Source organism: Saccoglossus kowalevskii, chromosome 13 (assembly GCF_978046115.1).
Source record: "Saccoglossus kowalevskii chromosome 13, keSacKowa6.1, whole genome shotgun sequence".
Lineage (NCBI taxonomy): Eukaryota > Metazoa > Hemichordata > Enteropneusta > Harrimaniidae > Saccoglossus > Saccoglossus kowalevskii.
Window position 1 is genome coordinate 5,938,533 of NC_140653.1, and position 27,982 is coordinate 5,966,514.

Genomic DNA, 27,982 nt, shown 5'->3' on the forward strand with positions numbered 1-27,982 from the left:
CAGTGTCACGCCCAATATCACAGGATATATCAAGCTTATGAATATTGTCGGAGTCGTACGTCCAATATCACATGATATATCAAGCTTAATAATACTGTCACAGTGTCACGCCCAATATCACAGGATATATCAAGCTTATTAATATTGACACAGTGTCACGTCCAATATCACGGATATATCAAGCTTATGAATATTGTCACAGTGGCACGCCCAATATCACAGGATATATCAAGCTTATTGATATTGACACAGTGTCACGCCCAATATCACAGGATATATCAAGCTTATTGATATTGTCACAGTGTCACGCCCAATATCACGGATATCAAGCTTATGAATATTGTCACAGTGGCACGTCCAATATCACATGATATATCAAGCTTATCAATATTGTCACAGTGTCACGCCTAATATCACATGATATATCAAGCTTATCAATATTGACACAGTGTCACGCCCAATATCACAGGATATATCAAGCTTATTAATATTGTCACTGTGGCACGTCCAATATCACAGGATGTATCAAGCTTATTAATATTGTCACAGTGTCACGTCAAATATCACAGAATATATCAGGGTTATTAATATTGTCACAGTGGCACGTCTAATATCACATGATATATCAAGCTTTTTAATATTGTCACAGTGTCACCTCCAATATCACATGATGTATCAAGCTTATTAATTTGGTCACAGTGGCACGTCCAATATCACGTGATATAGCAAGCTTATTCCCGGTAATATTGTCACAGGGGCTCGTCCAATATCACAGGATATATCAAGCTTATTAATATTGTCACAGTGTCACGCCCAATATCACAGGATATATCAAGCTTATTAATATTGTCGGGGTCGTACGTCCAATATCACATGATATATCAAGCTTAATAATACTGTCCCAGTGTCACGTCCAATAGCACAGGATATATCAAGCTTATTAATATTGTCACAGTGGCACGCCCAATATCACATGATATATCAAGCTTATAAATATTGACAGTGTCACGCCCAATATCACATCATATATCAAGCTTATTAATATTGTCACAGTGTCACGCCCAATATCACTGGATATATCAAGCTTATTAATATTGTCACTGTAGCACGCCCAATATCACATGATATATCAAGCTTATCAATATTGACACAGTGTCACGCCCAATATCACATGATATATCAAGCTAATTAATATTGTCAAAATGACACGTCCAATGTCACATGATATATCAAGCTTATTAATATGGTCACAGGGGTACGTCCAATATCACAGGATATATCAAGCTTATTAATATTGTCACAGTGTCACCTCCAATATCACATGATATATCAAGCTTATTAATTTTGTCACAGTGGCACGTCCAATATCACGTGATATAGCAAGCTTATTCCCGGTAATATTATCACAGGGGCACGTCCAATATCACAGGATATATCAAGCTTATTAATATTGTCACAGTGTCACGCCCAATATCACAGGATATATCAAGCTTATGAATATTGTCGGAGTCGTACGTCCAATATCACATGATATATCAAGCTTAATAATACTGTCACAGTGTCACGCCCAATATCACAGGATATATCAAGCTTATTAATATTGACACAGTGTCACGTCCAATATCACGGATATATCAAGCTTATGAATATTGTCACATTGGCGCGCCCAATATCACAGGATATATCAAGCTTATTAATATTGTCACAGTGTCACGCCCAATATCACAGGATATATCAAGCTTATTAATATTGTCACAGTGTCACGCCCAATATCACGGATATATCAAGCTTATTGATATTGACACAGTGTCACGCCCAATATCACGGATATATCAAGCTTATTAATATTGTCACAGTGCCACGCCCAATATCACGGATATATCAAGCTTATTAATATTGTCACAGTGTCACGCCCAATATCACAGGATATATCAAGCTTATTAATATTGACACAGTGTCACGCCCAATATTACGGATATATCAAGCTTATGAATATTGTCACAGTGGCACGCCCAATACCACAGGATATATCAAGCTTATTAATATTGTCACAGTATCACGCCCAATATCACGGATATATCAAGCTTATTAATATTGTCACAGTGGCACGTCCAATATCACGGATATCAAGCTTATGAATATTGTCACAGTATCACGCCCAATATCACAGAATATATCAGGGTTATTAATATTGTCACAGTGGCACGTTCAATATCACAGGATATATCAAGCTTATTAATATTGTCAAAATGACACTTCCAATGTCACATGATATATCAAGCTTATTAATATTGTCACTGTGGCACGTTCAATATCACAGGATATATCAAGCTTATTAATATTGTCACAGTGTCACGCCCAATATCGCGGATATATCAAGCTTATTAATATTGACACAGTGTCACGCCCAATATCACGGATATATCAAGCTTATTAATATTGTCACAGTGTCACGCCCAATATCACAGGATATATCAAGCTTATTAATATTGTCACAGTGTCACGCCCAATATCACGGATATATCAAGCTTATTAATATTGACACAGTGTCACGCCCAATATCACGGATATATGAAGCTTATTAATATTGTCACAGTGTCACGCCCAAACTCACAGGATATATCAAGCTTATTAATATTGACACAGTGTCACGCCCAATATCACGGATATATCAAGCTTATGAATATTGTCACAGTGGCACGCCCAATATCACAGGATATATCAAGCTTATTAATATTGTCACAGTATCACGCCCAATATCACGGATATATCAAGCTTATTAATATTGTCACAGTGGCACGCCTAATATCACATGATATATCAAGCTTATCAATATTGACACAGTGTCACGCCCAATATCACAGGATATGTCAAGCTTATTAATATTGTCACAGTGTCACGCCCAATATCACGGATACCAAGCATATGAATATTGTCACAGTGTCACGCCCAATATCACAGGATATATCAAGCTTATTAATATTGTCACAGTGTCACGCCCAATATCACAGGATATATCAAGTTTATTAATATTGTCAGTGTCACGCCCAATATCACAGGATATGTCAAGCTTATTAATATTGTCACAGTGTCACGCCCAATATCACGGATACCAAGCTTATGAATATTGTCACAGTGTCACGCCCAATATCACGGATATATCAAGCTTATTAATATTGTCACAGTGTCACGCCCAATATCACAGGATATGTCAAGCTTATTAATATTGACACAGTGTCACGCCCAATATCACGGATATATCAAGCTTATTAATATTGACACAGTGTTACGCCCAATATCACGGATATAAAAAGCTTATTAATATTGTCACAGTGTCACGCCCAATATCACAGGATATATCAAGCTTATTAATATTGTCACAGTGTCACGCCCAATATCACAGGATATATCAAGCTTATTAATATTGACACAGTGTCACGCCCAATATCACGGATATATCAAGCTTATTAATATTGACACAGTGTCACGCCAAATATCACGGATATATCAAGCTTATTAATATTGTCACAGTGTCACGCCCAATATCACAGGATATATCAAGCTTATTAATATTGTCACAGTGTCACGCCCAATATCAGGGATATATCAAGCTTATTGATATTGACACAGTGTCACGCCCAATATCACGGATATATCAAGCTTATTAATATTGTCACAGTGTCACGCCCAAGATCACGGATATATCAAGCTTATTAATATTGTCACAGTGTCACGCCCAATATCACAGGATATATCAAGCTTATTAGTATTGACACAGTGTCGCGCCCAATATCACATGATATATCAAGCTTGTCAATATTGACACAGTGTCACGCCCAATATCACAGGATATATCAAGCTTATTAATATTGTCACAGTGGCACGTCCAATATCACGGATATATCAAGCTTATTAATATTGTCACAGTGTCACGCCCAAGATCACGGATATATCAAGCTTATTAATATTGTCACAGTGTCACGCCCAATATCACAGGATATATCAAGCTTATTAATATTGTCACAGTGGCACGTCCAATATCACAGGATGTATCAAGCTTATTAATATTGTCACAGTATCACGCCCAATATCACAGGATATATCAAGCTTATTAATATTGTCACAGTGTCACGCCCAATATCACGGATATATCAAGCTTATGAATATTGTCACAGTGGCACGCACAATATCACATGATATATCAAGCTTATCAATATTGACACAGTGTCACCCCCAATATCACAGGATATATCAAGCTTATTAATATTGTCACAGTGTCACGCCCAATATCACGGATATCAAGCTTATGAATATTGTCACAGTGTCACGCCCAATATCACATGATATATCAAGCTTATGAATATTGTCACAGTGTCACGCCCAAGATCACAGGATATATCAAGCTTGTCAATATTGACACAGTGTCACGCCCTATATCACAGGATATATCAAGCTTATTAATATTGTCACAGTGGCGCGTCCAATATCAGAGGATATATCAAGCTTATTAATATTGTCACAGTGTCACGCCCAATATCACAGGATGTATCAAGCTTATTAATATTGTCACAGTGTCACGTCAAATATCACAGAATATATCAAGCTTATTAATATTGTCACAGTGGCACGTCTAATATCACATGATATATCAAGCTTATTAATAATGTCACAGTGTCACCTCCAATATCACATGATATATCAAGCTTATTAATTTTGTCACAGTGGCACGTCCAATATCACGTGTTATATCAAGCTTATTCCCGGTAATATTGTCACAGGGGCACGTCCAATATCACAGGATATATCAAGCTTATTAATATTGTCACAGTGTCACGTCAACTATCACAGGATATATCAAGCTTATTAATATTGTCACAGTGGCACGTCTAATATCACAGGATATATCAAGCTTATTAATATTGACACAGTGTCACGCCCAATATCACGGATATATCAAGCTTATTAATATTGTCACAGTGTCACGCCCAATATCACATGATATATCAAGCTTATTAATATTGTCACAGTGTCACGCCCAATATCACATGATATATCAAGCTTATTAATATTGTCACAGTGGCACGTCCAATATTACCGGATATATCAAGCTTATGAATATTGTCACAGTATCACGCCCAATATCACAGGATATATTAAGCTTATGATTATTGTCGGAGTCGTACGTCCAATATCACATGATATATCAAGCTTATTAATATTGTCACAGTGTCACGTCCAATATCACATGATATATCAAGCTTATGAATATTGTCACAGTGGCACGTCCAATATCACATGATATATCAAGCTTATTAATATTGTCACAGTGGCACTTCAAATATTACAGGATATATCAAGCTTATTAATATTGTCACAGTGTCACGCCCAATATCACGGATATATCGAGCTTATTAATATTGTCACAGTGTCACGCCCAATATCACATGATATATCAAGCTTATTAATATTGTCACAGTGTCACGCCCAATATCACGGATATATCAAGCTTATTAATATTGTCACAGTGTCACGCCCAATATCACAGGATATATCAAGCTTATTAATATTGTCACAGTGTCACGCCCAATATCACGGATATATCAAGCTTATTGATATTGACACAGTGTCACGCCCAATATCACGGATATATCAAGCTTATTAATATTGTCACAGTGTCACGCCCAAGATCACGGATATATCAAGCTTATTAATATTGTCACAGTGTCACGCCCAATATCACAGGATATATCAAGCTTATTAGTATTGACACAGTGTCACGCCCAATATCACATGATATATCAAGCTTGTCAATATTGACACAGTGTCACGCCCAATATCACAGGATATATCAAGCTTATTAATATTGTCACAGTGGCACGTCCAATATCACGGATATATCAAGCTTATTAATATTGTCACAGTGTCACGCCCAAGATCACGGATATATCAAGCTTATTAATATTGTCACAGTGTCACGCCCAATATCACAGGATATATCAAGCTTATTAATATTGTCACAGTGGCACGTCCAATATCACAGGATGTATCAAGCTTATTAATATTGTCACAGTATCACGCCCAATATCACAGGATATATCAAGCTTATTAATATTGTCACAGTGTCACGCCCAATATCACGGATATATCAAGCTTATGAATATTGTCACAGTGGCACGCCCAATATCACATGATATATCAAGCTTATCAATATTGACACAGTGTCACCCCCAATATCACAGGATATATCAAGCTTATTAATATTGTCACAGTGTCACGCCCAATATCACGGATATCAAGCTTATGAATATTGTCACAGTGTCACGCCCAATATCACATGATATATCAAGCTTATGAATATTGTCACAGTGTCACGCCCAAGATCACAGGATATATCAAGCTTGTCAATATTGACACAGTGTCACGCCCAATATCACAGGATATATCAAGCTTATTAATATTGTCACAGTGGCGCGTCCAATATCACAGGATATATCAAGCTTATTAATATTGTCACAGTGTCACGCCCAATATCACAGGATGTATCAAGCTTATTAATATTGTCACAGTGTCACGTCAAATATCACAGAATATATCAAGCTTATTAATATTGTCACAGTGGCACGTCTAATATCACATGATATATCAAGCTTATTAATAATGTCACAGTGTCACCTCCAATATCACATGATATATCAAGCTTATTAATTTTGTCACAGTGGCACGTCCAATATCACGTGTTATATCAAGCTTATTCCCGGTAATATTGTCACAGGGGCACGTCCAATATCACAGGATATATCAAGCTTATTAATATTGTCACAGTGTCACGTCAACTATCACAGGATATATCAAGCTTATTAATATTGTCACAGTGGCACGTCTAATATCACAGGATATATCAAGCTTATTAATATTGACACAGTGTCACGCCCAATATCACGGATATATCAAGCTTATTAATATTGTCACAGTGTCACGCCCAATATCACATGATATATCAAGCTTATTAATATTGTCACAGTGTCACGCCCAATATCACATGATATATCAAGCTTATTAATATTGTCACAGTGGCACGTCCAATATTACCGGATATATCAAGCTTATGAATATTGTCACAGTATCACGCCCAATATCACAGGATATATTAAGCTTATGATTATTGTCGGAGTCGTACGTCCAATATCACATGATATATCAAGCTTATTAATATTGTCACAGTGTCACGTCCAATATCACATGATATATCAAGCTTATGAATATTGTCACAGTGGCACGTCCAATATCACATGATATATCAAGCTTATTAATATTGTCACAGTGGCACGTCAAATATTACAGGATATATCAAGCTTATTAATATTGTCACAGTGTCACGCCCAATATCACGGATATATCGAGCTTATTAATATTGTCACAGTGTCACGCCCAATATCACATGATATATCAAGCTTATTAATATTGTCACAGTGTCACGCCCAATATCACGGATATATCAAGCTTATTAATATTGTCACAGTGTCACGCCCAATATCACATGATATATCAAGCTTATTAATATTGTCACAGTGTCACGTCTAATATCACAGGATATATCAAGCTTATTAATATTGTCACAGTGGCACGTCAAATATTACCGGATATATCAAGCTTATTAATATTGTCACAGTGGCACGCCCAATATCACAGGATATATCAAGCTTATTAATATTGTCACAGTGTCACGTCTAATATCACAGAATATATCATGCTTATTAATATTTTCAAAATTGTACCGTTAATATACCGGGATATATATATATAATGCTTGTAATGTACCACTTCGTATATATCAAGCATTATCTAATCTACGTAACATTTTAGGTGTAAATGATAAAAGGAGTGAAAGATGAAAGCACACGTGTACCGTCAATGAGTGGCAGCGGGGTCTGTAAATAACCCATCAATGTATGGCTGGTATACCTGAATATACCCCTGGAATGAGTAATAGTTGAACATGTATATAAACCGTTAATTATTGAGAGACGAACCAACCCATAAACCACTTGTAAGAGGTTCACATGCACATAACCCGTGGACGAGTAAGAGGTAAACCTGCACACAACCCGTTAATGAGTGAGAGGTGAACTTACACATAACCCGTCAAGTGAGAGGTGAGTCTGCATATAACCCGTCTGTAAGTAAGCGGTAACCCTGCACACCTGGGAGGTGAACCTTAACATAACCGTCCAGTAAGTTGTTTTTGGCATTTGTTTTAATAGTTGCGGGACCAGTGTAATGATTGCATGTGATGCATTGGGAATTATTGTCAAATATCTACATATTTATGTTATGAAAATACCGCTGTCCCCGTGTTATAAGACAACGCCTAAACTGTTTAGTTAGACACCTGAAGCAGGTGACACCTGTGATAGCGTGATTTATAAACAATAAGACGACCTTTCGTCGTCAAATCTATCAGATATAATCTGTGAGTAAATTTCCCTTTCGTATCGTATTTACCGTAGTTTTCTACTATATGGCAAACATGTAAGTTGAGAAGCCGTACAGCTGGTATGCCGCTAGTGCAAATGAACAGTAACATTAATTTAGATTTCCTTGGCAAAGGATATCTTGGGGCGAGGTGTTAGTAACAAAATTCGATAATCCTGTTCTGTTTGCACATACACACACTCACATGGTATATATAGTAATTAGGTATGTCAGGTTTCTGTAATTTCAAGCCCGCTAGCTATCTGTTCATGTCATCAACGTTAATATGCAACCTGACCCTCTTCTGTTAATCTAACAAATATAGCTGGTAAAAAGTGCTCCCGTGTGAAGTGAATTCAATATGCTTTAACATTTACTGAACACCAACCAACCTCTTTTTCTGTCGCAGACTTTTTCGTGATGTGTGTAGATTGATTAAACATCTTTTTTCAAAACATTTGACCAAACTGTTGTGAGGATACAAATAATACAAGCTGAACAATCAGTATACAAATTAGCTAATTAATATGTAAAAACTGAAATTAGATAATCATCTACACAAAAGATAAACGTTTATAAATTGTCAGTGTATTTGGCTAAACAGAGATTATAGATTATTAGTATACAAATGACCCAAATAACATGTACAGGATGCACGTACACAGGTTAAATTCATTTGTAAAAAATATCCCATTTCAATCAACTCAGAGGTTCTTGAATAGTGGTAGTATACAAGAGCTGACACGCACACACAAACAGACAGACAGACAGACGCACGGACGGGAGGACGGACACGCAGCCAGCCAACAGGTCAGACTGACAGTCAGACATGCATCATTACGATTGTAGCTTCCTTTGGGCCATGTACACGGGAGCCAACAAGTTGGAACTAATGTGTGCTGGTGATATGAGTTTATTACGAGGATACAGAAAAGTGTTCACGAAGACAGTACAGCTGAAGTATCGACCGATGTGCAGCGGAGGTCGATTCGACGGAGTACTGTCTGAGTGTCTGGATACAAATTAAGGTATTCACGTATGTAGCCGTCTAAAACATTCTCTCGACTTTATTTATTCATTATTCTGTCATATTCCATTCTATATTTCTAGCACGTTATCACTGTTTCATAATTGTGTTATCATTCTAAAAGGGTTTAAGTGTAGCGCTATATATCATATCTTTGTTCTTCTTGATCGGTTATTTCATCACAGATGCAAGAAATGTCAGGAAATGCTGACAGTAATAATTGACGATGTTAAATTTGCTACATTACAAGAATAATTGTAAAATATATTGCAATAACTGATGTAATAGAGATACCATTATGAGGGAAATCTTAACACGTTTCAGAGATGACAATTAACAACGACGAATATTATGAGGTTATTAGAGGATACCTCAAAGTATGCACGAAGACAATACAGAGTGAGTATCGACCGACGCGCAGCGGAGGTCGATGAGACGGCGTACTGTATGAGTGACAACCCTATTATTATTATACACCTTTTCCTTCCAATGATACATCATGGGAATGCCGAAATTCAAAAATTTATAACAGATTCAGCGAACTTCTTTGTGTGGAGTCTGGTGGCAGCCATGTTTGTTTTTATTATTAGAGGACGCTTACGCGCGTATTCATTCCGAATTTGGAATTTGCATTTCCTAATATGGTAGGATGAAAATACCACGTAAAATACCGCAAAATTACGGCACGCTGTAACTTAAGGCGTCACGGTGACAGATGTATAATAATATGTAATATATATGTTATTTGTCATTACGTCATAATAGGTGAACGGAATATTGAAACCATTAAATGTTCCTCTCGGGTTCACGAGCGAATTTACTTTTATAACTGAACATTTAAACAGCGGGGTTGATTTCAATGACATCAATATTGTATATAACAGTGTGAATAACTTATACCAATGGAGGTAATATGTATTGCTCTTTCAACTCACGCTACGGGGATCGACCATGATATGATAGTAATGGCCAGGCTTGACGTCGAATTCCGGCATTTCACGTTATTTCTAGCATTGATGAAACATTTATATATTTTACATTCGCAGGGATGCCAGAATCACCAAGTCTGGTCAAATGGCAGAGGTCGACCTGACATTTTTATATTAACAAATTGTAAACAATTGTTCTGGCGATTCCGTTGGGCCAGACAGAATAAGGCAAATGTATACACATTCTCACACGTTCTCACTTCAGGGAAAGGAACAATTTTAACTTATATTTACAGTGTGGATATTTGCAAATGATCATTCTTTATTAACAACTGCGATAACGAAATTTCGTTTAAATTAGTAGTACTCTGTTCGAGTCGGTAATATTAGTCGGCAACAATTAAATATTAGTCGGTAACTATTAGATAAAATTGTCTTCCATCAGTTGTATTGTATCGAGACTAGTAGCGGCAGTTGATATAGGTTGTTACTAGTACATGTCAATACCCGTGTACAAAATTCCTCTAACAGATCTTTTGAGTGCAACAAACCACAGTTCCTAATACAGACAATGCATCTCACTTGCCGAAAAACTATTGCGTAAATGACGGACTTCAATTTCTCTTTTCAACTGACATAAATGAAACTTCAACACCAAAAGTATTATCATTCATGTGCATCCCAAAAGCGTGTGTTGAAGAAACACAGATGAAGTACTTATTCACTGTCATTGCTTTCCCAATTCCAACATTCTCAAACCTGTAAATGTAAAGCTCACAATATGTTCGACTTACGAATGTATGCTGTTTCGATGCCCTTTTCTGTGTCTACCTTATCGTATTTTGTCCTGAACAGTGTTTTATCTTTAGGCTAAACGCGAAGGCATATCTACCACCAGACATGACCATTATTTCTTTCTAATGGATTTTATCAATTATTGAAAAGTTAGGGTGCACAAACTATAAAGACGCAGTCCCAATGACTTCCTTTATTTAACTTAACATATGCTAATTGCGCAGAATTCTTGTTAGTCACATCTCTAAAATAAAATGAGTGTAATTAATATAAAAATAGCGACGTTAAAAGACTTTAACTTTGATATTGCTGTATCAAATCAGTGTGCATGGCAAATGATATGAAGTGACAGAGGAAATTAAGTCGACTTTGAACCTAATAATGAAGTGCGCCTTAGCTGGCTGCCTACACATTGTGCTCCTGAGTTCTGAAGCATTTTTCAGTGCTCAGTTATCCTACAGTCTCATTTATTATCATTATTGCTCCGTGAATATCCAGCGACTTCACCCACTCTCATCAAATTTTGAATTATCGCATTTCTGCTGTGTTTTATGGACTTGAAAAATCTCTGTTTTTTTCTCACTTTGACTTTGACTTTCTGCACAGTACACTGCCTTTGTTCTTCACCACATCTACTGATAGCCTTGTGTTCTCTGCAAAGATTGTATTGTTATGTTAATTTTTGTAACATGCCATACAGCAGATCACTCTTACATAACTTCAAGAACTTCCTTTCCTTCCACCACGGAAGGCTGCCATTGCCAGTCTGGAATACCGTCAGATCTTACAGAATTCTAGCCAGACTACCAACACACATATGCACCTCATATGCACCAAATCTCCATTCCACTATTACACCAAGAATAACCACACCTGTCGCTGACCAATGCATACCTATCACTAGGAAGTGTAAACTTTTGCTTTCAACCTGGAATATCCGATTTCTCTGTAATAAAGCACCTGAAGTAGAAGACTATGTCACTGACAAGGACATTGATATTATCGCACTGACTGAAACCTGGATGAAAGAAAATACTGATGAACACGTCATTATTGAATGCACCCCTAATGGATACTCTTTCAAGCATACTCCACGCAACTCGTCATCTGGCGGTGGTATTGCACTCATCTACTAATCTTCACTGAAGTTATCTACCTGGAAACCTATCACCAACATCAAATCATTTGAAGCTACAGAGGCCACGCTGATACACCAAGGAATCGCTCTCAAATTTGTCATCTTATATCGTCCACCACCTAGTGTTAAGAACAAACTCACTGTGTCACAGTCCCTCCTCGAATTTGGGGCCATGCTTGAGAAACATGGTTCATACTATGGTAATCTGTTCATTGTTGGTGACTTTAATTTGCATATCGACGATCAACTTAATTCCACTACCCAGAAATTCACCAACATTATTGACTCATGCAACTTGAAGCAGTGGGTCCATGACCCTACTCATATTCGCGGACATATACTGGACTTAGTTATCACAAACTCAGATGTCATCGACAGTCAGAGTCTTTCTGACCACAGACCAGTTCATGCACAACTGTTACTCCAGAAGCCACCACTTATTAGACGCCAAATCTCTTATCGCTGCATATCATCAATTTCTTCTGCTGATTTCTCTAAGGACATTGCTACCATCCAGGATCTACATCAACAACCTTCTGATTTGAACTCCGCTGTTACTACTTACAATTCTGCTATCTCTTGTCTTCTCAATAAGCAAGCACCAATCAAGAAGCGCATCATCACTGTTCGTCCAGACACCAAGTGATATACTGCTGAATTAAACCAGGCAGAGAATCATCGTAGGGCCACAGAGCGAAAATGGCGAGAAACTAGGCTTGATATCCATCATCAAATCTACAATGACGCATGTCGCAATGTCAACAAGCTAATTCGCGAGACCAAGTGCAGTTACTACACCAACCTCATTAAAGAATGTGCCAATGACCAGAGCAAGCTATTTCGCACCTTTTCGCACCACTGTTCAGCAAATCTATTGCTCTACCAACCCACACTTCCACCCATGAACTCACTGAACGTTTCAGTCAATATTTCACTACAAAGATCAAGGATATTCGCACCAACCTGGACACTACTGATATTAGTACTCAGTTCACCAATTTGGAAATTCATACTGCAACAACCCTGCCTCCACTCACCTCTGCCAATCCATCTGATATTCGTAAGCTTATCATGAAGTCACCTAACAAGTCATGCCTGCCGGATCCTCTTCCTACATCACTATTCAAGCTTTGTCCCGATTCATTGCTTCCATTTATATCAATGACTATTAATCTTTCTCTTCAATCCGGTGAAGTGCCAGCACTATTTAAGTCTGCAATCGTCACCCCTCTACTTAAGAAAACCTCACTTGATCACAATACACTCAAGAACTATCGTCCTGTCTCAAACTTGCCGTTTCTCTCCAAAGTCTTGGAGAGGATTGTTGCTTCTCAACTGACGGACTATCTTACTGCAAACTCACTTCTAGAACCACTGCAATCTGCATATAGAAAGTACCACAGCACTGAAACAGCTCTTCTGAAAATCCATAATGACATTTGTACTTTCATCGACTCTGGTAACTACGTATTACTCTGTCTCTTGGATCTATCAGCTGCATTTGATCGATCATAATATTCTGCTCAACAGACTGTCCAATCTTGGTGTTACTGATATGGCTCTCCAGTGGTTTGAATCATATCTTCAACATCGATGTCAATCAGTTTCAGTTTCAAGTGTCACTAGTGAGCCATCTCAGCTTCACTTTGGGGTACCACAAGACTCTGTACTTGGCCCTATTCTGTTCACCATCTATATTTTCCCTTTCGGTAAACTCATTCGTCAACACAACTTATATTAAACGCTGGATGACACAAAACAAGCTCCAACTCAACGACTCTAAGACTGAAGTACTGCTCATTCGCTCTAAATTTACCAAATTGCCTGATCCAATTGATAAAATCACCATTTGTACCAGTTCAATTGCACCAGTCACATCTGCTCGTAACATGGGAGTTACTTTTGAAAATACTCATATGTTAAACACTCACATCAAGATTACTTGCAGATCCATCTACAACCATCTTCGTCGCATCAGTCGCATTAGGAAATATCTCAGTAATGACACCTGCCAGACATTAATTCATGTTGTTGTATCTAAGCTTGATTATTGGAATTCATTATTATTTGGACTGCCGGACAATAACATCAATCTTCCTCAACATGCTCAAAACACTGCTACAAGAATCATCACCCGCACTAGAAAATATGATCACATATCTCCAGTTACATTGGCTACCTGTTCGTTATAGAATTTACTACAAATTTATGCTGTTGTCATTCAAAGCTCTGAATGGACTTGCTCCAAACTACATTCTTGATCTACTTCATGTGTACACACCCAGTCGCTGTCTTCGTTCTTCCAATAAGAAGCTTCTCCATAACACTAACTACAGACAGAAAACATATGGTGGACGTGCCTTCTCATATGCAGCTCCAAAACTCTGGAATGACCTTCCACTTGATCTTCGTGAAGTTACTGATGTCAATATTTTTAAAAAGAGACTTAAGACCTACTTGTTCAGCAAAATCTACAGTGAGGAATAACTCTACAGATTTGTAGTGTTCGCTTTCAGCGCCTTTTAACAAAACTTAGTTTTGGATACCGGTGCTATATATGTTTTTTAGATAGATATATAGATAAAAATGATCGTGCAGTTGAAGGTAAGATTTACGTTATAACCCAGCAGTGGCCTGGTGATGAACAAGAGTGAACGCAGTCTATATTAGATATCTCAATAGACGCGCATCACAAATTGTTTTTATTTTAATTTCGTTCAATGATCGTGACGGGTGGTGTTGGGTTTTTAGTTCAGTTAATAGTCTATAACCACGATATTTAAGTAAAACTTGTCTATTAATACTACCCACAAATAAAAAAACAAAACATTTTTGACAAGCAAGGAAAACTGCTGAATCTATCAGAAATACCTTCAATGTAGTTAGTGAAAGATTTAATAATTGAAGTGTCCATACCGCTCTTCACAATGACCGAGTACTGGGGAAAAGTCAGTCCGGTACTGTAGTACAATCTAGTAATGGCGGCTCTGTAATGTGGCGCTGGTAATCAATTGACCACCATAATGAAGTGGCTCCGTTATGCATTTATTATGGAGGAATTCGCGGGCGTACGTGAATACAAATCATGCGCTGTCATGCTTTTTGTAAAATAATTATGTGTCTGTCTTAAATTAGACTTACGTCTCGTCCCATCTACTCGCAACATTAACGTCGAAATAACGAGAATTAGAACTTTTATTACAGACACTCCAGGTGCACACTGTATATATGTGCATATATTACATAATTCATTGCTATTTGTCAATCACAAAGTGAGATTGTGGGCTTATCACCCGTGGTTGACTGCACACTCAGCAGTGCAAAAAAGACTGGCTCGCGGCATTCGTATTTGGGAGAATGACGTTCATTCGGAGGGGACGTAAAGCTGTCGTTCCCATGTGCTGTTCCTATCCTCAGTGCACGTAAAAGATCCAGTTGTTTGCAAAGAGTAGAGGTTTTCGTGGGTAAACTGACGTATTACTCTTAATACATGTGTATACTTGATTCCTTCATCTCTGTGTCTGTTAATGGGCTCTAAGTCCGTTGACAGGAAATGATAGTAGGTAATATGCATCTTCAATCCGATAATACTGACTAAATAAAATATTTCAAACCCTGAAAATGTACAATAATGTACAATAGTGCGTCGAAATATATGTAATAAAGTTGACCTTTGGTATACACGCGTTCCATATGTATATTTATAATAAGAGCAACTGTGATATACGCGGTATCCCATTGTTTCAACAGCAGTATATTTTGCGGGATTTTATCGAAACCAATAAGCGATATTTCTTGACCTCAGTGTTATTTTTGACAAGCCACTCATAATCTAGAGATATAATCCTTTTCCTCAACTTGTCAGTGTTGATTAGTATTACAAAGACGATCACAGATATTGATAACGAACATACAGTATACAATACTTTTTAAAATTGCTTGGATCGATAAATATAATATATAGAAAATTGCAGTAGGTAATTATAGCAGTTCTTGGTGATTATTCAATATAACCAGACGTTTCGAGCAAAGTTTTATTTTTCAATGATAAATATGAATAGATCTATCATTGAGTAAAGATACTTTGTCTAAAAGTCTGGTTATATTGACCAATTACCACGAACTACGATTACCTACTAACTTTTTCTATACACTGTACTTTCTCGAAATGACATTTGTCTGAAACGGAATTCATTTATAATCGTTGATGACCAGAAAGTACTTCCGTTACATGTAATTTTGACGCACCATGTTGTCTGAGTTTCAAGTGTTCAATTGCCACACACGTCATATAAATCTACGTCTTATCGACAGCTCGATTTCCGCTGACTGCGATTATGGTTGTATACAGTCTATGTATTCCTAACCCACATCTGTGATTGCGTTCATAATACAGTGTAAAGCCACGCAATAAGCTTTTCAGTCATGAACAACGCTATTCTACCCCACGACACTACAAGTGCGCGTACCATATATTCATTTAGTTACAAATTCACGCCTACCCCCCCAATAATGGTCTCAATTATATACAACTAGTATCACAATGTTACGTAATTGAGTCAACAATTTGACATTTTCAGCACATCGACAGCGTTCTTCAATTGGTGAACGTATTCTCATTTCTTATAATAACGCTTTGGGACTTTTTATTTGTCTGTAGTATTTCCAGATGACAAGCCTTGAGAATTATGATGGAATATTAACATGTTTCATCTCAAATACTGTACATAATGTTTGGACAATTGATACGTGTGTACTCATGAGACATTATGTGGCCACCGTCGATGTTTACATAACCAGCCACCATAATAAAACATATCGGCTTCCATTAAAACTTGTCTCTTTGAAAGCAATTTTTTAAGCATTTCTTCGTTCATGCACCATTGACGTGTAAGCATCACATAACGACATTTTACTGCCCACGGGTGTCGCGATATTTTATAAGTATATTTCACCTCTCCGCCAACTTAACTTCGCTCACCGAATACTGATACAATGGATATGACTTGATTACTAACATATCTCTATGCAGTATTTATTGAGATAATTTAATTGAGCAGATTTCCAACTACAAGTCATTCATATCATTACCACGTACCTACCCGTTGACAACTATTGAATCTGTCACAGTGGGATATATATATATAGCTACTCGCATGGCATCAATTCATAACAGATGGTCCATGTAATCGCATGTCAGATATGACATATTTCGTTGACATACAAACTTACGGTATAGTTAATGGATCATTTCGGGCCTGTTCATCGTATGCGTTTTTGAATATAGATCGCTCCATATTTTAACAATTTATTGGCGAAATACAATTTAAATAAATATATGGTCACTGATCTATGTTCGCTAAAACACATGACCAGGAAAGTGATTATTTTGAGAAAATACCATTGTTTTATAAGACAAAGTGTCATCATATCTTAAAATTGAATTGTTATATGGGATGAATAATTGAGATGTTGTATAAGATTTGTTTTCGCTTTTGTCACGAATTACTCGGTGATTCTGATGAACGTTATTCTCTTTGTTCTGAATAAGATCACATAATTATGGTATGTTGAAATATACGCTCATTTAGAATTGTATTGCTCACGACCAATCACACTGTATGGCTCACGAGGAGTTTGTTGTTAACCAATCACACTGTATTGCTCACGGGGGAGGGGGTTGTTGTTGTTAACCAATCATATTGTATGGCTCACGAGGAGTTTGTTGTTAACCAATCACATTGTATGGTTCATTTTGTTTTAACTTAGGAATTTGATTTACCTGATTATGATAGTCAAAATATCAGAAAAATAAAAGAACCAAGATGTTCTTTATAATTGCATTGCATGTAGTAACTCCAAGTATATCATACAATAAAATTTATACCGCAACATTTCGTACATGTATAAGTGGAATTGACATCATGCCGCACTGATAGCTATCATTGTTCTCTCCCCATTGAGAAGCGGACATTGCAATGATATTAAATGCGCCATGAGAAAATGTTGATATCTACGTATCTCTACATTACCGATGGCAATGTGCATGCGTGCTACTTACTAATATACAGTTAGAACAAAAAGTTGAAAAGAATATTACAGTCTCTCTGTAAAAAACTCCAACGAATGCACTAACATTTTTAAATATGACAAGCTGACCTGTAAACATATACGTGATCAAAAGAGGCTTTCTTGTTTTGTGTGTGACTACATGTTTCAGTGATTTCCATTCTCCGTATCGATCGGTTAGTCGTATAGATTAACGTCCAATACTTCATGTGTACGTCATGCTATACTTTTATCTGCAGTATGTCGTATGACGGAGTATTGGCTTTGTGAACGAGTCACGACGATTGTGTGTCACATTTTTTCACTAATTCAGTGGGTGTTTTTAACAACCTGTACATGGTTATCTTCATACACATTTTCGTCAACTCGCCTTCAAATAAATAGCTTTCTATTGGGGACACGTTAGATGAGGGAAACAAAAATCGAAGTGATAAATACAATATCTGATTTGCTTTTGTATTTTTTCAGCTTTTGTTTTATTTTATTTTCTAAAGCAGGAGTTGGTATCATTGCCAGATGGGTAACCCATTGATTTCACTACCCATAACCCCTGTTATAAATCGTTTAGTCCTACTCCAAAATCTTTACGTACAGATCATTCACTCGGCATGCTTAGTGGAGTGAAACAGGAATACATTTCTCGTCACCAAATGTGTGATTGAGCCTCATTTAACGTGCATCAACGTGAAAACGGGCGTGATATGATCTACTTATAAAAAGGTGGGTACGTAGTCACTTTTGTTTGACGAATTTTGATGGGAATTCACGAAACTATCGAAGACTACCTACAACTATATACATACAATAGTGTAAAATGTTTGCAATGAGAAACACAGTATCTAACATAGTTGGCAACCGTAGTATCGGCTGTCGTCTTATATGGCGTCAGTGGCTGGTGGATTTTAATACAATATCTGTATGCAGTGCAAGTCTATGACAGAGGATAGACATATATATTCTGTAATTTGAATTTACAGTTGACAAATCCATTCTAAAAGATCCCTCGAAGCCAGAAAACATATTCATTACGTCTAGAAATAATATGCTAATCCCCCTTAACAGCTTAAAGATGCTATATTGAGTTTATAATGCATATCAGTCGCGATCGGCGCTGAACACAACATCCTAGCATCATGGCGTATACGTGTGATTGCCGATTCCAGCTGTAATATTACTAGCTTTATGCCATTTTTACAGCACTTTAGCAAAACTACTGATCTGTGAACACGATATTCCGCATTAATACTTTGTTAGAGTTCAACAGAGTGCTTAATTCCAAATACAAGTTTTGAGTGCATCCCACTGAGTTTAATATAATTGTACATAGTTTGTATTATTGCTGCAAGGCTAGTTGCTTTGTCCAACATCACGCACTCACAGAATACATATGTTGTGAGATTCCTAATGATTTAAGAAAGTACTAAATAGTGTTTTCCCCACAGTAGTTACATTCATCTCACTAACACTTATCATTTTATAATACAAAGAAGATTGCTGTGATTTTTTTTATTATAACATTTAATTTTGTGCTTTGGTCTACTCGACTATGCAGACTGTGTTGGTATAACAACGCCATCAGTATTTTGTTTCGGATTGATTCACGCTAGTTTAACATCATAGCGAACTGAAGAAAAAGTCATGTTACCTACAATTTATTCCAACGAGTGTTATTATACAAGAAGTTTCAATTGAAGCCAGACTGGTAATGTACTCGATCCATTGAGTTATATGAAATCTGTATTATTATTATTGATGAAATGTGTGCATTTACAGATTGTACGTGATCTAGTAACATTTCAAATGCAATTATGAAGCGAATGCTGAATTATAATAAATAAGTTGTCTTAATGTATTGCTGTATTAGGTCGCGTTTGAACAAAATGTTCAAATCTAATACATCGAAAATTGTCAATATATCAATGTACTGACTATGTTGTTTGCATGGTTTCCAAACCAATTTATACTGATTATAAAACCGGAAAACAAGATGAACATGAGTGACTGATATTGGACTGCCCCACATCCGGTTCATCTATTAACTCGTGTGGCCTATAGCAAAACCGTTGACAACATTACTGGTTTCCAAGACCAAAGTAGATTACATAATCAAAGTATTAATAAACAACGACGATTTAAGTTCGACAAGATTAATAAAACGCTTTTTAGATTGTCCGTAATTCCCTTAAAGGAGATTTTGTTGTGCAGTTTGAGGAGCAATATTACTTAAATACAATGAACAGCTAAGAGCCTTTTATTCAATCACAGTGAGGTGATGTTGTTTTCAGGCTTGTAAACCTTACACTCTAATGACATATACAGTGATAAATTCATCCATCAAGAGTTCGACTTAATGTGAGGTTAACTGTCACATATCCATGAAATACTCGACACATGGATTACACTACTAGACGTAATTATATGATTCCGACACGAAGTAAAAACACTCCCGATCATAACCAACTCCTGACTGTTCTCTTCTACCGGCTCTGATCTTAAACAGCTATATCATCTGTGGAATCAAGTGGTTACTCGGTATACTAAATGCCCTCAACAGTTACAAACAACAGCCGCTTTTCCTCCACCGTTCCTTAACCGGAAAAAGATCTCGATGATATACGACTGGTTGATCATATATCAATAGCTACCACTGGTGGCGTAAGTTGTCATATTCGTAATTTATTCATATACATATGCGTATCAAAAGCGTTACATTGTGAAAGTAAAACATGTGTCAACAATATACAGCAACTGTGGCTTATGTAATTACGAAATTCTATATTGTCAATCATTCGTAATTGATATTATGACCTTGAATTTAAACTTGTTCGATTTATTTTCGGCACAAACGAACTAAAGATTGCGCGGCATTCCATGTTGCCCTTTCTACGTCCATTACATTAGATTAGGGATTAAGGTGTATAGTTAGACACTACGGAAACCAATCAAGATGGATTGCTTAATTACAATCTTAGAGAACTGTATCCTTCTTAATTACAGTGGCATTTCCTGAGTTTGGTTCTCCAGAATAAAGTTTCATCACAGAGCCGGTTAATTTATTCTAAGCGCTCGTCTGAATCTAAAAATGTTTTTGAACCGTGATGGAACGACTTTAAGCCAGATGATACGACTTGATGGATGGCAATGTACGTAGTGACTATTCCCTTCATTTGATTGATCATGTGAAATAAGATATCTGAAAATGCCAGCACGATGAATGAGAATTGCACTTTGTCAATGGGATTGTGGTTGAATTTTGAAATAAAGTAGAAATTGTCCTCAACTCTACTTGACAGATTGACAATTGTGCAACACACGCATGCGCGTTGTTTGATATTAAATCCAATAACAACTTTGATGGCGTTGTCGACAGTGGTTACGATTTATGATACGATTTATCATAATAAGTACAATAAATTAATGCATCCATTGAATGGAATATCATCATGCTTTAGTTCCCCAATAATTTGTATGCAAATTGTTTCAGTGAGTTTGTTGCACACTGTATACAATGTAAACTCCCACTGACACATTACATTTCATTTTAATTTCAGTAAAAGTGACTGTGATTGTGGGAGACTGTGATCAGTATCATATGTACGAAATTATATCAAAATAGTCTCGTTTTCATAATGTGATGTTTTCTGTTTGAGTGTACTTAACTAATGTGCCGCTTAATTTAGGTGAAGCTATGCTTAGATTGATGTAAGCGTGTCAGGGTATACTATGGCGGTGTTTTCGCGGTTCACGACGTGCCTAATCTTAAATGATTTGAATTATACGTGTAGAGATTAATTTCCAGTCATTTGCTGGTAATCAATATACCAGTGAATGCATAGTTTTAATCGCAGAAATACGATTCATTGGAGGGTGGATCGCACGGCAGGTAGACGTACTAGATACTAATTGATAATAAATGTTGAATCCTTACTCGTACAGATGTACGCAATACGTGTTTAAACATAAGTGCTTTGCAGCGTAAAACTAATTAACATTTCTCTTTAATAAACCTTATAAATCCATTCAAGATATAAATATAGTTGGAAGATCAGAGAAGAATAGTTGCAATGTCGTTTTTTGAAATTGTCCACAAACAACCAATTATATATCATAAACCAAGTGGAGACACGTGCCCTGTGTATATATTTTAAAATAAGACATATTTAGTGTCAATATTACGAAATGGCAGAAGGTTGAGCGTAGGTATTACGAGTGTGAACAGACTGCGTATCGATATGTCGTCATTATGAAATATGACGGACTGAGGTCAAATCTACATTAAGTCCATGACAACAGTTTTCTGAATAAACTTGACTTATGGGACAGGATAATAATTGTTGGTTTTCAGTGAACACATTGTATCGAAAGAAGATGTAACATAACTGTAATATGACCCACAGTCATACTAATGATGTATAATGTATTTTCAACTTTAACAATTTATGCATTGTACGCCGGTAATATACACGTATTCAAATTCATAATTGGGATATATATTTATCATCTGCAGGTCTATAAAATCTACATGGATAACCAGACAGAAACGATGTGGAATGATACCACGACCAATTCCGCGCTAACGCACACATGGAGGACGAATACCACCGAAGCACTGGCCATCTCAGATACAACTTTAGAATGGCACAACAAAACATTATCAAACATACTGGACCAAATAAACGACAATTTAACATCATACTTTGATATAGTCGACGATGTGTTGCCGCTTTCGCGTGACGGCAACTCGAGCAACCTTACACTTGTTCTGAATGACTCTAATCTAAATTCCAGCGGACCGTCTCATTATAATAAGGAGACTCGTATCATAGCCGCATGGGTGCTATTCGCATTCGGAATAGTAGGAAACATACTCGTTTGCCTGTGGATGTGGACAAACAGGCGTCGCAAATCTAGGATGAACCTGTTTATTTTGATGTTAACAATCGCCGATCTAATGGTCTGTTTTCTTGCCATGCTCTATGTAATAATAATAGAGGAATTAAACTATATTTGGATTGCAGGCAATGTGATATGCAAAGTATTTAATTTTGTACAGAGTGCCGCCATGATGGCGTCTACTAATATGTTAGTTGTAATCGCGGTTGATAGACACCAGGCCATACGTAGCCCTCTGAAGGAAGCATTCTCTGCTGGCAGAATGGTGTGCATTGCATGGGCCACAGGATTTCTGTGCTCTACTCCACAGTTATATGTATGGAGTGTTCATACATCCAATGGTATTTCACGATGCGGATGGCCAATCGGGACAACTCAGCAAGAGAAACAGGCATACATCACGTACATAGCCTTTATTGTGTTTTTCTTGCCGTTCATCATCATAAGCGTTGCATACATCCGGATTTTCAAGAAGATCGCCGACAAAGCCCACGACAGCAGAAAAGAGCCACGTAAGTCGTCTATAAAACAAGGTAGAATCCACTTACAGAGTACAGGATCGGGATCGCTAAGCAAAGCTAAGATAAAAACGTTGAAAATGACTGCAGTGATCATCTTTATGTTCATTATCTGCGGACTGCCATTCTTCATTGCCGAAATGTGGAGATCTTACGGTAATCCGGATACCATGCCGCTCGATGTTTACGCTATACTGGGGATCTTTGCAGTCTCCAACTCTACAACCAATCCTTATGTGTTTCTTCTGTTTAACATTAACGACAGATTTCTTAATGAATTCGAGAGAACATTCGGTGTGAGGTGTCCGTGTCGACAGGAGTCTGCTCGTACCAAGGGTCATACTTACTCGGCCCCTTTTAGATCCCGTGGTCGAATAGCAAAAACATTTGACGCCACGCAATATAATTATAATAGACGCCAGAAAAATAAAGAGAACATAGAAGTAACAATATTACCATCAAGCAGTAGTAGTGAAAAGGGATTCTCCCCCGAGAAGCATCGATGTACCCGTCTTATAGGTAGGGGGAAAGAGTTCAAGGTCTAATACAGAAGATCCCTTGTCATAATGTCAGATATAATGGACAAAAAAATGTATAATTCGTGTGTGCCCCGTACAAGCGTATGCCTTTCTAGTTCATTTCACTGCACTAAAATATACCCACTCTAAAACGTGTGTCATCACAGCGAGCATAGTCACTGCAAGAAATACACGTATACGTGGAATACCTACATATATAATTCTATGTAAACTAAGCAGTATAATAAAGTTATGCATTAATTAATCTGTTTCGTTTTATTCTTGCCTTTTTTATTAAATCTCCGAGTTTCACGATATCTCTGATGTTCTATATTTTGAGCTTACATTGCACTCAGATGAATATGTTATACTGTGTTTTTCATAATTTATTCCGCCATCTTCATCCAACTATATTGATGGATTGCATCTAATATTATTATATCATAATACCCTTTTTCTGGATATAAAAATCCGAATTATTATCTATTGTTGTTTTGTGTTTATATTTGAGCGATTAAAAATATTAGTATTGTGATATCTTCAATTTCCATTTGTTTCATTTTTATCTACACTATATCATACCAACTGATCGCCGACGAACATGAAAGTTACTATACTCAACTTTTAACTTTTAAGTAGCAAACCACTTTTTGTAATTGTAAAATGAAAACATACGAGTGTATTGCACTCATATATTAAATGAATTTAATTTTAATATTTTTCAGCATTCCGCATTTATAAACAGCGCAGACATATCATATCACAAACAGGTTTTCATGTAGTTGCAATACATGTGTAATTATTGCCTGTGAATCTTTTAAACCACTTTAAATATAACATAAGTCCGATTTAAAATAGTTGATATAATAATTAAGTGGTCGAGTATTTTCATTAACTGTATCTTTCTGACGCCTTAGCCGAAATATGTCACGTATCCCATACTGACAATTATGGATTCCGACATGGGAACAATTTTGATTTTGTAACAAATGTACCACTCACCGGTATTTCATCTGCCGTAAGTAATGTGTCACTTACTTCTAGTTTTTCCTGTTACTCGAAATAGCAAAAAAACTTTAATTGCTAACACTGTTATTTTAACTAGCATATGTACATAAGACGGTGAGTTATGTCATTATTTAATGCATACTGAATAGCAATTACCGGTACGCCAGTGTCATAACGTATGAGACACGCACCACTGGAACCAGTGTTGTAGACGTTGTATCCACAAGTATAAATGTGGATATAAAGAGACAGCATTGATTTGAGTCATAAACTACCGTTTATTGCTTGGAAATGTTCAACGAGCAAACACCGTGACTCGAATCAGTGGGTGAATGGGTGGGCGGGTGTGAGAGTAATGTATGGAAAGTGAACCCATTTCATTGAGAATACACAGTGAAAGTAAAGCCACATGTATAAGTGAACCCAATTTAGATGGCTAATGTTAATATCCGTTATACCGTGATTGAACGCAGATCTATTTCTTTATTTGCAATATACGTGGTGTCGTGTACAATGAATATACAAAAAATAGAAAAAAAATCATTTTAATAAGCAAGAGACATGAGTAGTGTAATGTTTTTACATGAAATATAAGTATGTTGCTTTATTGCCCTTGTAATGTACAAATTGTACCATGCCTTGTTTTCCATGGGTGCTATGTTTTTATACATATATACCTCACAGTGACCTCTTGTTCAACATAAGGTCATATTTGTAATTATTAAAATTCCTATGAAAAGCAGCTTTCTGTTAATTAGGATCATTAGAAAACGGTAATGAAGTCATAATATACTTGGAATACTAAAAACGTCTTGCAGTCACAAACACGTCCGATCCGAATGCTCAATGCTGATGCTCTTCAGCCGGGAGCAATATTGACACAGATGAATAAACTCTCTGAGTAACTTTGACAACATTCGGTTTGAAAAACATATAAGTGTTAATAGCTTTTTAGTTTGGTTCAACACAACTTTATAATTGCTGTTAAACTGCAAATATTATAGAACATCTGCCAAAGTAGACTGAAGTATTAGCAACAAATTACATTACCCTGGAGTTTAACGTGCTTGTTTTGAATAAGTACAATCTGGTTAAAGAAAACCATCTAAGAATTATAAGACTGTGAAAGGAATATTTTGAAATGAATGTCTACCACATTGATTTCATAATTTTTTGTCATACCGTAAATTTTATGCTTAGTATGATATCATTTTTCCATAATTTGCTTGCAATCAAAAGGCGTCACATTAATTATCACAACGATGAACTTTATTGTTCATCTAGAACAGTGCACATACATTCCTTAACTGAGAGGTAGATCAATATGACTTAAAGTAGACTCACATATCCTCCTAATGAATATTATTCCAGTGTGTCTGTCAAATAAATACGCGGTGCATTATATGTTGCCTTGAACGATGCGCGTCAACATTACGAATTCCCGTGGTGGCCACGATTGTCAACTGAATCGTGCTCTACAGTATGTTCCCGTCACGCCTTCCGTGCCTGCAAGGTGGAGTATTCAGGATGCGAGATTTGACCTCATGTCTAACTTGACCCGTGAATAGAAGTACACATCAAACAAAGCGAAACTGATGAGGCTGATAGAATATAAGTGACAGGAAAATCTCTCCACGGATAATTGATTTAGTCTTAAAGAATGCCCTTCACTTCATTTTTATTCGCAACAAAGTTATACTATTAAAAACCGTACAAAGAAAATGAATGCCGGTAGTACATGGATATATGTTAAACTAATTGTAAAGATGTACTTCAGTGGTTAGTTAACTATCATCATATTTCCCTGAATCTGTCAATACTGGCTACTTGCAATGCCACGAGGGCCACCGTCACCATTATGTCACTGATTAGTTGCGAAGTCGCTGAGGTCACATTCGCACCATGTATCTCAATTTTCAAGTATTCTCTGTTCAAGAAATACACATCGGCGTCCAAGTTGCGTAATTTGAATGAAACAGTGAGAAATAAATTCAAGGAACATTGTTGTATCCAATTCCGGGGGTAAATCCCGGAGACATTGGAAAGACACATCATATTCATATGATGTTACATACGTAAAATGGTATTTACACATAAAGGGAATGTAGTGTTGGAAACAATTACTTGGCCTGTGAGATAAAAAGAACAGACTGACATATAGAAAAAGGTGACACGTACAAATACCTAATCGTAACACAAAATCACATAGGAAAATTTACTTGTCAAAGAACACAAAACAAACGACTAACAAAAATAGAAAAAAGGTCCACAAAAACAAAACAACTGACAAGTACACTTCAGTACCTAGTAGAGAGTAAGACATTGTTACAAAGGTGTAAGCAATTGATAAGAGTAAAATTAAAATCTGTCATACACCTTTGGAGTAAAATTCAAGGCACAGATCTAAGTATAAAGCACTCTGTATTCTTCTTAATCACTGTATATATTATTGGAGAAAGTCACTAAATCCTGAATTGTTGATTGAAAGTAGATGATCAAGGTGAAATTAAAAAAGTTGGTTTCATTATACATTTGGCTTTTATCTGTAAAAATTGGAATTACAAATTTGATCTTGAATAAATATATCTTCCATCTCGAAAACATTTCTAGCATAC

At 36.6% G+C, this 27,982-nt stretch overlaps 1 protein-coding gene across 1 annotated transcript in view; it reads left to right on the forward strand.

Moving 5' to 3' along the window:
* LOC100370632 (neuropeptide S receptor-like) overlaps nucleotides 1–25,074 on the forward strand; it is a 41,921-nt gene extending 16,847 nt beyond the window's left edge. Inside the window, exon 2 of the mRNA XM_002741485.3 lies at nucleotides 22,938–25,074. Within this exon, the coding sequence (XP_002741531.1) occupies nucleotides 22,953–24,386 (1,434 nt within the window). The 5' untranslated portion in view covers nucleotides 22,938–22,952 and the 3' untranslated portion in view covers nucleotides 24,387–25,074. The remainder of the gene's footprint in view (nucleotides 1–22,937) is intronic.
* The last annotated feature ends 2,908 nt before the right edge of the window (nucleotides 25,075–27,982 follow it).